Raw genomic sequence first — 14,444 nt, forward strand, 5'->3', positions numbered from 1 at the left:
TTGAAAAAAGTGTGAGAATTTTACAATTTTGGAAACTATAAAAATGGACAACACCCAGGTTGACATAATAAAAAAAAAATGTTATCTTGAGATTACATAAACGTTATTTTTTTTTGTTTTTTCAAGTAAAGCGTTTCACTGGCAGCTCGGTTCTGAAAAGCAAACAAAAGATTCCAAGAGAGAGACTCGATATCCTACAAGAGATAACAAAAAATTACCCGGAGATGTACCATCGGAGGTCATGATCACTATTACAGTCCTGTGTTATCACAAGAATTTGTATAAGTTTTTCTCAAAGCTGAAAAGTCATCAAAAAATAATTGTGTGTGAGTTGAACACTTCAGAAGTTGGCGTTTCCTATGAAAACATTGTGCGTTGCCTATGAAAGCTCTGTTTTCAAGATAGATCCTTTGAAATTTGGATTAATTAGCTATAGGTTATATATTTGTAGTTATATTGGGAGTTTTGGACTTAAAAACGCTAAAGTGTCTAATCTTTTTGTTTTGTGTAAAATTTCTCTCACAGCTGTTCAAGCTGTGTTTCTTGCAGACACGTATACTCTCAAACTAACAATATTTCGATTCGTCAAGTTGTACCGTGAACTAACCACCTGTCATGCTTTCTTTGCACAGCAGAGAGATGAAGATTGTCTTCGCCAATTTTGTGGGATGGGCAGGGTTTCTAATGGGTTTGCGCTTAGGTAACTTATTTTGTTTTATACTTTGATGCAGTTAGGTAGAAAACAACAGCAGCAAACAAAACAGGAAGGAGAAAAAATAGAGTCTGCGACCTAAAATCTACAGTCTTTTTGAATTAATTTGGAATATCGATTTTCCATTTAAAGCTTTTTTTCAATTTAAAAAGTTTCTTGTTTGCTGTTTTGTTTTTGGAATAACACCGCCAAGGATAATAAAAAAAGTGGATCATGGAAATTTTGTGCGTTTTTAATTAGCGATAAAGGGCCTACAAGGTTGTGGAGAAATGTTAAGAATACACTACCTTTGAGACACCTTTGAGGTACCATTTGCTCCTTCACACTTTGTGTTGTAATATTTCTCCATGGGGACAGTATTTAGTCGGCTACTGTTACTAACAAATCTCTTTTACTTGTCTACTAATCGATTTGTTTTATCCGTCGACAATTTTTGAAAATATACTGGTTATTCCTGCTTCACCACGTTAAGTTTTGGAAATAAAAACGTTTCTTTTACAAGGTCACGCATCATCTTCTTTGCACCATCGACTATACGAAACTGATGTGGCAGAGGGTAAGTGGTCATTATTGTTTGTACAAGCTAGCTTTTTGTGAGCTACCTTCTTGTTGTGTTGCTTCTAGAATTAAAAACATATATTTTGATTGATGACTTAATGCCTCAGTTGCCACAATATGTTACCCCTAAGTCATGTCTGATGTGAAGAACCTAATCAGCGATCTGCCCCAAAAATTAACAGTTTGCAATCAATCTCAAATCGAATTTTCCACGTTGACTAAATTAAAATTTCTGCAGATTTTCTTAATCAAGACACGTTCTTCTCCTACTTAGCAATTTAATGTTATGTGCCAGAGATTTAAATTGATGGCACTTCATCAGTGTTTAAAACACTAAGTACTAATGTTAGGAATAAGGGAGCAAAATCTCAATTACGTTGCAATTACGTTAATCTTATTTATTTTATACATTGCTATATTAGATAAATGAAAAACGTGATTTTGTTTGTTTCTAGCAGGGGACCTTTCGAGGCATGAGAAACAAGAGTATTAATTTTGCTTGTTTTTTGCTGGCCTTAATGAAGAAAGCTGCCATCTAAAGGGGGCCACACACTTTCTTGATATTCGCAAAATGTTAGAAGTTTTTCAACAACGTATTTTTCAGAAGTGAAAGGAGAGAAAAGGGTTTGTCCCGGTGTACCTGACAATGCAAGGACAAATCTGTTGGAACAATTGATAAAAGATGTGACAGGCAGACCTGACGTTTGTAATCTTTACAATTACGGTTGTTGGTGTGGTCGACGTGGACATGGAAAATACGTGGACAACTTTGATTAGTAAGTTTGACCTTGCTTTATACCATGGAAGTCAAGAAGCAACGGTGCCGTGGGAGTTAAAATGACTTTACTTCCAAGGAACTTATGACTCTATGATAATTGCAATGAGCCGGATCGCTATTAAATCTTCCAAAGGGTTTTCAGTACATACGTAAAAAAAATCCGGCACGATTAGCATTTGATACACAAAAAAGAAAAGAAAACTGGCGCCAAGTAAACCAAATTGAATCAGGGAAATTTTAGGAAACAAGCACGAGAAAATTCAAAGTTTTTATTGTTTTCTGCAATCATCCTTACGTCATAAATTATGGAAAAACCCAACAGTTTTCTTCGGGCAGGCATAAATTACTAAAGCCTCTGAACGTCATCAAAATTGTCACGAATTGGAAACTTTTGCCAATTGTAATACCAGCATCAGCTCCACGGTTTTTGTTTTTCTTTTAATTACTCGCCTACTATATATTTCTTTTTATCATTGATGTCTTTTGCTTCTCTTCTCTTCCATTTCTTTCCTTTTTTCTTGCTTCCCTCTTTCTTTTTAAGTGTAAATATAATGTACTTCAGTCGGCCAACAACGTTCATTTATGTGTCGTCACTACTAGCCGACTGGCGTTACAGGGAGCCTATTGACTGGGGACACTTCACACTTAAAATGCAAATTCATATAAATATAACTGACTTGAAATTCAACTATTTTGTGCCCCTCTTCTAACTTTTCTTTTTTTCATTTCTTTGTTTATTTCATTTCTTTAGCTGCTGCAAAGTTCATGACTTTTGTATGGAAGACCTCAATAATGATAAGGACAAGTGTGATGTTGGTGATACGAAAAAAGCAGAGTTTTTGATGAAAGATTTCAAATACATCAAAGCTACCAACAAATGTTGTAAGTAATGTAAAGTTGTTCAGGGATTTACCACTTAAAGGGCCCTAGTCAGCCACACCTTTGTTTTTCTTTACATGCGAGAGTTTGGCTATTATATTTTATTAGGAGCATGTCGAAACGATGGAAATCACTGTGGAACTACTAAAGATAATTAAACATACTTTCAGGAACACAACTAATAGAAAAGCAATGAAATTTCGCTTCACCATGCAATATCAATCATTTCCATGGCATAGAAAATGACTAACTACATGTGGGGTCCTTTAAGGTCACATCATTTCAGTTTGGTTACTATATAAGCCCACCTACAGGCAAAAAAATGAGCCAAATTGATTTTTGACCGTGTCCGCGATTTTTTCGATATCTTTTGGTTTTTGTTATTTGTTGTAGTCGCCTTGATGTGTGTGCGTGTAAGAGAGTGGGATTTTATTTGTTTGGTTAATTCATTTACTTTCTTTTGCTTATTGTCCTTTGATTATAAGATGTTAGGAGAAACTAGGTGAGACCCAATTGCCTTAGGAAACCAAAATTTATCTAAGCAAGGAAATAAAAAAAGAAGAAAAACCTTCTCAAAGCCAAACCTAGCAATAGGGATGGGCTGCTTGAAGACAAAGGTTGTCCTTTTTCATTACTTCACTGGAGTGTATGGTTAAATACTGCATAGTTAACATGATCGTAGTTCCTGCTTAATAGTTAATACTATTAGTGAAATGGACCTTATCTTTATTACTGTAGCTCCTTTGAGTGAATATCGTGAAGGAAGTGATGAGGAGAAGCGGTGTAGGCATGCTTTATGTCTCTGTGATTTGGAAATGGTTCGTTGTATGGGACACAACAAAAATGAGATTGACACTGCCAAGATCTCATATCAGCAGTGTAATGTCACAGGTGAGATTTAGTTCTAGGATGAAATGATCTGCATGGTAATTCATACTTATTGTATTGTTTCCCATTTCTAAGTAAACTTTTGGTTAACTATAAAGACCAACCGAGTGGAAAGTTCAGTCAAAAATTCAAAGGGATATTTGCATTGATAAACCGAAAAACATCTAAGCTCATTATGTACCATACACGTTTTCGTTTGAGATGAAAAATCGTTGACAATATTTCTGTCGTACCTTAAATTATCACCACGTAAGTTTGGAAAGAGCCTTGCTTTCCCTTACAATCAATAATGTGAAATGTATATGTGTAGCCTATGTCCTGGTGCAGACAAATGATGAATCAACTTATCAGACTTGTGTAGAAACGCCCACTATTCGACTTCTATTAACCGTTGAAGTGAATTAAAAAATAAACTAAGGAGACAATCTCAGATAGTGCAGAGGGTAATTTACGGCTCTGATGCAGTAGTCACACAGGTCCTCACCCCTGCTGTTCTCTCCCTTGGTAGTCAACTAGGCCTTTTTCCCTTTGCAGAATATGAGCGGACAAAACTTGATAAGACATAACCTTAGCAGTGTGTGTGTTTCATGTTTGTGTTTTGCCCAAAAATAACTTACAATTACCGTTTGTCAAGACAGTTTTAAATTCATTGTGGTATTTTATCTTGAGTTTCGTTCATTTTGTAGCATTACCTTTCACGCCAACGTTTGTAGTTTGATACTTTTGTTTTCCTCGTCAATGTATGCAACGAGATACCTTTGTTTCCACTAAAATATACGAAAGATGTGTATTTTTTTAACTCACTGCTGGAGATAAATGGAATATACAAGTTAAATTTCTGCTGAAAAGTCAAAGAGGAACGATTTTGTTTTATTCAAAACGTAAATTGTCATTTCACCGATAAACAAGAACAAATCTAGTTATGAAATAGTCATGTCGAATCACGGAATAGTGCGTTCTAATTCTGTTGCCAGCCGAGTTGGTGTAAACAATAAAACCACATCAAACTAACACACAATGCTATCGAGTAATATAACTAAGGAGCATTTAAACGAGAAGTATTGAAGGTAGAGATCTTAACTTGACCAAAATTATATCCCACATCGGTGAGCGAGTCACCTCATCGACTGATGAAATTAATTGGGGGTTTCAGTAAGTGCCACGGAGTCTGCGGCGATAATAACGAAGTTTCTTTTGTCACAAATTTACTAGTTTTACATGTAACTAACGCGGGAAAGTTTCAGCTAAATATGAACTTTGGGCTCTCTTTCATAGAAGAGGAAACAAACAAGCTGCTAAGGAGAAGCAATATGTTCCCATTCTCTATTTCAACCCTGGCAAACACACAATAGTTGTAAAACAGCAAACGACGTTTCTTGAATCGAGCTACGGAAGATTCCAGAAGATACGCAGTCCCAGTAGCGTTCTTTGCACTAAAAAAGGAGAACTGACGTTACCTTAAATATAACTGCTATCCCCAGCCAAAACGAGAGTGTGATATCACTCATTACAAAAAATAAAAAAGCGTGCATCTGAACTCAAGAACGGAGTTTATCACACTAGCAATGCTTGAACGCATGCGTCTTACATGTTATGTTCTACCACAAGGGAAAGCACTCAACGTTCGTGGGTAGTGCCGTATAAAATGTATCTTCCACCTAACATAGAGTCGACTTTGACGCTAACTAATCTGCGCATGCGTTTGGAGCAAATTGCTTTTGTTCTTAAGAGAATGGCACCGCAAGGATAGCATGAGATTTGCAAAACCATATATATATTTTTGTCCTGTTATCAAGGAAAGCAACGGAAGTGTGACACGTTTTGCATAATACACTCGGATACCTACCCCACCCAGCCCTTTCCCGCAAGGCTAATTGATTAATTGAAATTAATTAATTAAACACACATCAAAGTTTACACCTTATGGCGTCATGGCGTTATAGCTTTAGTGCCTTACCGAAGAGCAGCCTCTAAACCATCCCAATAGTGCACTCTGCACTGAAAACCACTCAGTAGACTCTCTGTTCATTCTACTGATAAGAAACACTACCACTACAAAAATCGCTGGGTAAATTGTGCCTACTCCATCCAAACAACTTCGATCAGCAACACTTGGACTGCGATATCGACTTCGGTGTGCAAATAACTGTGGTATCTCCATCTACTGGTAGTCTTCTGGTCACCGAATTCACTAAATAGTTAAAAGGTAGTGAAGGAGAGAGTAAGATTTAATGTCGTACTTACATTCCGAGAAGGACTTAATTTTCCGAGTAAAAAAGGACAAATATTCAACCCACTTCAGCAAAAACCTACGCCAATCGCCTTCTCTTTCTCTTGGGATGAAAAATGAAAACACAGCAGTAGTCCTTGTCAGGTAGCAAACTCAAGTAGGATCGAATGCATATAAAACCACAGCTGTTTCAGAAATAAATTACAATTCAACCAGCGCCCTAATGATAGTGGAACCCTGTCAATACGGTCACCAACGGGCCATAAAAATTTGGCCGTGTTAATATGGTGTTCGTATTAACAAAGTTGGATCGAACTTCATGACTGATCTAAATTGAGTAACATCTTAATAGATATATCGCAATTACACTTGTACACAACTTTTTTTAAGTAAGCATCCGGAATGCAAATATAAATACATAAATATTAGCCATGGAAGATAAACATAACTGGTTCGAGTGGCCGTATGTTACCTGTTACCTGTCCACTTCGTGCCAAATGGCACATAAGGCCTCTGTACTAAGTCCCCACGCTGCCCTTTCTCCGGCTGCGGCTCACACCTCATTCCATGTTCTCTATCCACCAGCCCATTTTTCTTTCTTGACGATGTGATCTTCGGTCTTCCACCTGTCCTTTTTACTTCAGGGGCACACGTCATGGCTATCAGACAGTCATTGTTGTTAAAACGCTAACGCATTATAGATGCATGAAGTTGATCAACAATCAGAACACTGGGAGTGAATAAAATTTTGCCTTGTGTATCCTCACTAGATCTACTAACAATGTCTTGATCTAACTACAGACAGTCCTGTTTGCAACAGCAAGGCAGATGTGATTGTTCTGATCCAGGACAGTCAAGATATTTCCTCAGTGACAGTTGGAAACATAAAAACTGTGGTGCGAGCAATGCTGAGACGACTAAGCAGTGAATCAACTGACTTCAAGTTTGCTTTGGCAAAGTACGCTACTTTGCGGAAAATAAGTTGTTTTGGAAGCGCAGATAAAACAATCAGTTACATTAACAACGAATACCAATACGGAGGAAGCGGTCTTAACCTGCTTAATCTTGCCCTGAGTAAAATGGTCTTGAAACAGTTTAAAAAGCGTCGTGGCGACAGAATAACAGACACTGCAAAGGTGAGATTTACTTTTGGCCCAAACTGTGATCAACAAATTATCTGGTATTCAACAAAAAGGTATCAGTATTGTCACATTTTTTGTATCTAAATTATATTGTTGCAAAACAGAAACTTTCTGCAAGACAGCATATCTTAAATTCCAAAGTCGATTACAGTAATGCATCTCCAAAACCACACCTTATTGTAGCATAATACATAGATTTACGCCAGTCTAACAGCATAGCTCCTGGGCCAGGCTGTGATTTGAGTTTGGTAACTTTGTAGTGAGGTTTTTTGTATATTGTTTGGCCTTCTGTTTCGAAACCAATTGAGGGTTGACCGGACAGCTGAAAAGAGTAAATGTAATACCCAATATTTCGGTTAGATAGGACTAACCTTCAGGGGCTACACTGTTTTGAGTTTTAATAATCACAAAAACAAAAGCAGTGAAAAACATTTGTATAGAAGAAAAAGTTATAATTCGGCTAACTTTTAATCCTGGGTTAGCGTTAACCGGCTTTCGAACAACCCGGCCCTGTTTTCAACAAGTTAACCTGACATGAGCCCACGATCCAATCGAAAACCTGCACTTGCTCAGCGGTCAACTTCAAAAAAACGCGTGACCTCAATGAGCTCTAAACTTGAGCCCGCGATATGGTCACGTAATGCTGGTCAGCGGATACCTTGTTTTGACACAAGTACACGGCAAACCAAGGCTGCATATCGCTGACAAGCTATTCTTTGAAGTATGGCCGCCATCTTGCGCGAGTCCACCGCCGTCGTGGGTACACGCCCACGAGCAATACCGCTAGCCATGATAACCATGAGGAAATCAAATCATGGGTTTCCTTTTCTTCCCTATATAAGTATGGGGCTCTGCTTGGCGACCCTTCGGGTTGCGCGAGCTCCGCGGCAAATACGTAACACAATCAATTATCAATAAAACAGAAAACAAACAGAATAAGGGACCAACGACACGCGGTATGGATCAAGTAGCATGACTTTTTACAATAACTGAATGGGGTCCTGTTGAAACTGTTTGTTAGTAATGGATTAAGGGACGTGCTTTGGTGGCCGTTGTTGTGGCAGAGGTGGTCATGGTAGAGAGGTTTAAATAAGAGAATGTATGAAACTTCCTCCAGGACCCAAAACGTGGCCGTTGTAGAGAGTTGGCCATTATAGAGAGGTGTCAGTTAGTGGAAGTTCGGCTGTTTACACATTGTCAATCCTGTTTTTCATTCTTGTTATTTACAAACTTGTTTTTTAATTTTGAAGATTCTAGTCATATTCTCAGACGGGAACACGGTGGATGAGAATGGAGACATCATGGAAAGCTTCATGCTTGAAAAACCAGCCAAGTTATTGAGAGTCAACAACATCAAAATAGCTGGTGTCCTTATTCCCAACACTGAGAAAGCACCAAGAATACAAGAGTTAAAAGGCATCGTCACTGAACCAGATAACGCCATCAACGCCGATTTTTCTGATAAACTTGACGAGATTGCAGATCTCCTAGCAATGAAAGTAATAAAGGAATCGATTTGCCCTTATGGTAAGAATCTATCTTAATTCAGAAGGAACCTTACTGATTTTTTCTTCTCTCTGTATGGAACTGCCGAGTAAATTATAATGGCCTTCGTGAGCACTTTCTCTTCCAGTAGGTGGGGGTGGGGGAGGAAAAGCAAGTTGGGGATAAACTCTTGCTCCTTAGCCATCGTAGCTTGATTAAGAATATAACACAAACAGTGGGGATAAACATTATTCCAATTACACCTACAATTACAGTCTTCCTACCTCGTTGGCATACTTCAGCCAATTTCTACCAACCAGCATACGGTTAAGGATTCATTTAGTTTTGCAGATTGGGCCAAAGCCTACAAACATAACAACGGAATAATGTGCTCTTTGGATCTTTGGATATTACTTCCCTATTTACAAATGTGCCACTTGATGAGACAATGCAGATTTGTCCAGACAGATTGTATTTCTCCCTGATCTTCCGCGATTACCTCTTTCTGCTTTGCATAATCCATTAGAGTTTGCCACTAAGAAGAACCATTTTATATTAGATGGCCAATACTAAAATTAGATTGATGGTGTAGCCATGGGTTCACCTTTAAACCCATTTTTAGCTAACATTTTCATGTGCCACTTTGAAGAAGACAGTAGATTCTGTCCTTCACTTTAGTTCAGCATGTAGATGACACCCTCACCATGTTTGACAGCAAAGACAATGCTATTGAGTTTTAAAGTTTTGTAAATAGTCGACACGATAGCATCAAATTTACCATTGAATTTTAGTAGGAGGATAAGACTCTATATTTTGACATCCTTGTTAAACGCTGCCCTGACAACTCTTCAACTTTTACTCTTTCGCCAACCTCAAGATCATATTCCAAAACACACGCCGCATCAAAACTCACTTTCCAGACAAAGATTGCCTTAACTGCTCTCAAAAAGTCATTCAAAACTGATTTTCATTGCAAAATTAAAGAGAATCTGTCCATTCAAGAGAAAAACAAGGGATACGTTAAAGGTGAGTTTTACTTTTGCCTATTTTCCGTTTGGGTCCAAACTTTCCAAATTTAAGTTATCTACATTATCTCTGACTTTTGTCAAAATATTAATTGGTATCAAGAAGATGAAGATTTGGAAAAAAAGTGATAAAAATCAGAGCTCAGTTGTGCTGAAGCAAAAACAGAAACACACTGCAAGATAGCAGGTCCCAAGGTTTAATGTCCTTTGTTCACAATGTCAATGCTATTTTTTATCCTTAATCAACAAATCGTCTGCAACTAGTTTTTATTTCTAAAAACTAGAAAGGCTGACACGGTAATAAAGTTACTATTATTATTACTATTATTATTATTATTATTATTATTGTTATTATTATTATTGTTATTATTATTATTAATGTTCAAGACTCTAGTCATATTCTCAGACGGGAATGTGCAGAATGAGAATGGGGACATTGTAAGGCATTTGACATTAGCGTCTTGAAAAACTGACTTTCATTGCAAAATTAAAGAGGCTCTGTTCAGTCAAGAGCTAAAATCTTCCCTGAATGTCAATGTCAGTAGTGAGAAGTTGTTGCTTTACCAGCTATTACTCCTCATGATGTCTAGACAAGTTAATTAACGCGCTGCCACAGATCATCTTTCTGAGTTTAGATTCCAGGCCTGTAATATTTACGATATCTAGTTTTCAAAAACTTAAGGGGGTCACGATCACTTTTGAAAATGTATGTTGACTAGCTTACGAAACGTCAAGTTCTGCATTAAAATGTGTTGGAATACAATGTTTATCACCCCTGTTTGTGTTATATTCTTAATCAAGCTCAGTAAGAATACTCCTTTGAATTTTGAAGTGGCGTGTGCTGCCCAGTTTTCTAAATCCTGACCCAATTCCAGGGCGAATTGTGTTGTTACCCAGTTCTTGACAGTTTCTAAAGTACAAAATCGCGCCAAATAGTATTTGTTTTCCTATTTGAGTAAGCTTTATATTCTTAGAGCCAAGGGAAGTGCGTAGAACCAAGTTGGGTATCCATTTTATCGTATCCAGCGTCCTCTGGAATAACACAACAATGAGAACTGAAGACGTAAATACCTTAATTTATAACCCCACAGTTAACTGGGACTGAATTAGACTTGTAATGGCCCACTGACCGATTTATGTGTGGGTTGCTAAGGAAGTGAAATTTCACATCAGCTTAATTGCGTCAGCCAGAGCACGGGAAATTTAAACAGTTCAATAGCTAACAAAATCGGTTACACTTTACATGTTTTTTCTCTGCGTTTCACAAAATTGAAAGTCAAAAAGAAAAAGTAAAGACAGAATTTCAGAAAAACAGCCACAAAAGAAAAAAGAAAGACTATCTCTGTGTGGCTTTCGTGTGCTTCTTTTGGATTTTATCGAAGTGCCGCTGGTTGTGTACACTGCGCAAGCGCTGACAGGGTAACTTCCGTTACATATCGGAGACACTTCTTCTTTATTTCAATGCCGAAAGAAATGTAGTTTTTCATTAAATACAACTATTTTCGACGAGCTACGACTTAAACCAAGGGCTGAAACATAGATATGTTTTCCTTTTTATGAAATAATTCCTTTTTCGGATGCAAAATTTTCAATATTTTAAATCTCTTAAAATCTGACCTTTCACAACCGAAATAAAACTCTTATATAGCGAATTGAGGATATAAATTAAAACATTAAATCAATGAAAGAACTTTTTGGAATTAGTCAGGTGAATATAGGCGTGGCCTGATGCTACTGAGCATGAGGAAGTTATAAATTGACAATATATTTCCTTTAGGAATGGCTCAAAGAGGCCACTTACTGTGCTTTTAGGAGTCTTGTGATAATCCACCAGATCTGTAAATACATAACAGAGAAAATGTTGTCTAATTACAGGCGTCTACTTTTGCATGGACAAGGCGGATGTGATTATTCTGATTCAAGACAGTCAAGGCATTTCCTCAGCGACAGCAGAAAACATAAAAGCCGTGGTGAAAAGAATGCTGACTCAATTAAGCAGTGTGTCAGCTGACACCAAAGTTGCTGTGGCAACATACGCATTGTCACGGCGAATAAGTTGTTTTGGAAGAATCGGGCAAACAATCAGATACCTAGACACCGAATACCAACACAGAGGAAGCGGCCTAAACCTGTTAAACCTTGCCATGAGTAAAATGGTCTTGAAACAGTTTGACAAGCGTCCTGACGATAGAAAAACAAGCGATACTTCAAAGGTGAGTTTCAGTTTTGGCTATTTTCCGTTTGGGTCCATCCAAACTTTCCAAATTTAAGTTATCTACATTATCTCTCACTTTTTTCAAAATTGGTATCAAGACGATAGAAGATTTGGGCAAAAAAGTTATAATAATCAGACCGCAGTTATGTTGCAGAAAAAACAGAAACGCACTGCAAGATAGTAGGTCTCAGAGTTCTATTTCTGTTGTTCACAATGTTAATGCTATTTTTTATTCTTATTAAATAAATCATCGCCAATGTTCAAGACTCTAGTCATATTCTCAGACGGGAACGCGCAGAATGAGAATGGTGATATTATGGACACCTCCATACTCAAACAAACAGCAGGGTCGTTGCAATACAACCTCGTCAAAATTTTTGGTGTCCTTATCCCCAACACTGAGAAAGCGTCACGCATACAAGAGCTGGAAGGTATCGTGTCCTATCCATATGAAGTCATAGACGCCAGTTTTAACAGCATCGCAGATAACCTAGCATTTCGCGTGAAACGAATGGTCGACTGCCTTGGTAAGATTTTCACAAGGAGCCTCTATATAGTTGACAGATAAACTAAAGTGGTCCTCTATTATTATGAACTATTTTTATGAACTTACTTAGTGCGCGCGCTGGATGCATGGCGTGGCGTGTGAATTTGCGTGTGCAGTAAGGATGCGCAGAAACAATTAGCTCAGTTTACTTTTGTAGACTGTTTGTCTTTGCTCATATATCACCTTTTCCAGAAACCGAGGTCGTCTTATCAGGATGTTGTTTTCCAAAATGAATAAAAAGTAGCACCATTGTATCGCATTTGGAAGCCCACAATTAAGGGTAATTAATAATAGGGCCAATGAAGTACCTTCCAGTTAAATTATGCCAAGATAAAAGGGTTATATGCGGACCCTAGATTGTTTCATTGTGCACCTAGTTCATGAATACTCTGTTTATTCCAATAGTTAAGTACACGGTCAAAGTTTACACCTGGGACTCACATGCGAGGAGTGACTACGGATTGACTGTTAGGATTGAAGGACAAGGGAAACAGAAAACTGCCAATCAAAGCTTGTTCGAGACAACACAAGACAGGGAAAAGTAGAATGCGTTCTTTTTGTGTTCCTTCGTGTTCTGGGTCCGGGGGGAGGGGAGAGGGGAGAGGGGAGAGGGAGGGACAAGTAAAAGTTACGGGAACGCTCGTCATACCTTTTCGTGGTTAAAATTGGTGGCTTTGAATCCCATAGCTACAGAAACTAGTGCCAAAATGATTATAGCAGCTTTTAGGACATAAAGTTGAAAAAATATTAGTTAGGAACAACTTGCTATAGAAAGGATTGAAAACGTTCAAGGCTAGGTACACGCTGCTACAACCCTAAGCCTCACGTGATTTTTTAGCCAATAGTTTCCTCTCAGAAGAGGACTAACTGTTCAGACAATTAGTATCGGACATACCTGGGGGAACTCCCCGAGCTTAGGTGAGGTTGTGCAGTGCGTTTGTTGAAACCCTTACCCTACTTCAGGAAAAGAGCATGTGTGATTTTCTAATTTCTATTTCAGACCTGACCCAAAAATGGATACCCTATTTCAGCTCTCTATATCTGGACCCGATCAACCAGGAATGTCTCCAACTGAGACTGCTTATATAGGACAGTTCCCTGAATGTCCGGCAGACAGATTAATTTTGAACTTTAAATTTTAGAATAACTATAAATCATTTGAGTTTAGATCTATCGTCAATTGTTTTTTTTTTTAGCAACCTACACGTAATTGTATCAGAGTTCTATGATCTTGATGTGGGCACTGTGAAGAGCATTAATATACAACCAAGAAGGCTTGCTTTTGCTCCACCTGAGAGATCTGGGTGGAAACTGAAAGAGGTAACCTGAGAGTAATTCCTGTAAAAGCTTAAACATAACGTATTATTTTTATTAATATTTAGTTTCATTGTATACACTACATATAATACTTACAATATATTGAGTCGGCAATGCACCTTAATGACCAAGTATTATTTCCATGTATTCACGTATATTATTATGTACGCCAGATAAATAACCTGAAATACGTTTCGGTATATATGGGTCATTGACCAAGTGCGAGTTCATTGTGGCTGGATATTGGCCAATCATTTTTTGCGTGTTTATAGACCGTGACGGAGTTGAGGTCCATAAACACGCAAAAAAAGATCGAGACCAATATTCAGCCATCTTGGCCGAACAAGCTTGGTCGATAAAGTATCTATTACATGGAAAAAGAACGCCCTTTTCTTGCGGATCAGCGAGCAATCCTGAGCGGGCAAAATAGCGCCATCTTGGCTGGTCGGGTAGCCAATCACAGCGCGGGATTCGGTTCATTACGAGCTAGCTATGACTGACTGACTGACTATGCATAGCTAATGAGTCGTGTGAATAAACATACTAACGTTACAGGAAAGCAGCTACCGTGAAACACTTATAAAACTAAAGAGGAAAAAAAGCAACAAAGGAAATGCTGTAGATAAATAAAACAAATGCAGTTCAAGTTGACCTGTTTTCTGAAATTC

At 37.9% G+C, this 14,444-nt stretch overlaps 2 protein-coding genes across 2 annotated transcripts in view; one reads left to right on the forward strand and one right to left on the reverse strand.

Annotated features, from left to right (window-relative positions):
• LOC149113574 (gamma-glutamylcyclotransferase-like) overlaps positions 1-14,444 on the reverse strand; it is a 146,318-nt gene that overhangs the window by 92,423 nt on the left and 39,451 nt on the right. The window lies entirely within an intron of this gene.
• Positions 505-14,444, forward strand: part of LOC110069415 (uncharacterized) — a 19,955-nt gene continuing 6,015 nt past the window's right edge. The window contains exons 1-11 of the mRNA XM_089286135.1: positions 505-700; positions 1,215-1,268; positions 1,875-2,046; positions 2,800-2,930; positions 3,666-3,818; positions 6,847-7,181; positions 8,438-8,714; positions 11,573-11,910; positions 12,178-12,439; positions 12,865-13,000; positions 13,656-13,779. Coding sequence (XP_089142261.1) covers positions 616-700; positions 1,215-1,268; positions 1,875-2,046; positions 2,800-2,930; positions 3,666-3,818; positions 6,847-7,181; positions 8,438-8,714; positions 11,573-11,910; positions 12,178-12,439; positions 12,865-13,000; positions 13,656-13,779 — 2,067 coding nt within the window. The 5' untranslated portion in view covers positions 505-615. The remainder of the gene's footprint in view (positions 701-1,214; positions 1,269-1,874; positions 2,047-2,799; positions 2,931-3,665; positions 3,819-6,846; positions 7,182-8,437; positions 8,715-11,572; positions 11,911-12,177; positions 12,440-12,864; positions 13,001-13,655; positions 13,780-14,444) is intronic.

The sequence above is a fragment of the Orbicella faveolata genome, unplaced genomic scaffold, assembly GCF_042242905.1.
Source record: "Orbicella faveolata isolate gen_17 unplaced genomic scaffold, um_ofav_v1 contig_14, whole genome shotgun sequence".
NCBI classification, from domain to species: Eukaryota; Metazoa; Cnidaria; class Anthozoa; order Scleractinia; family Merulinidae; genus Orbicella; species Orbicella faveolata.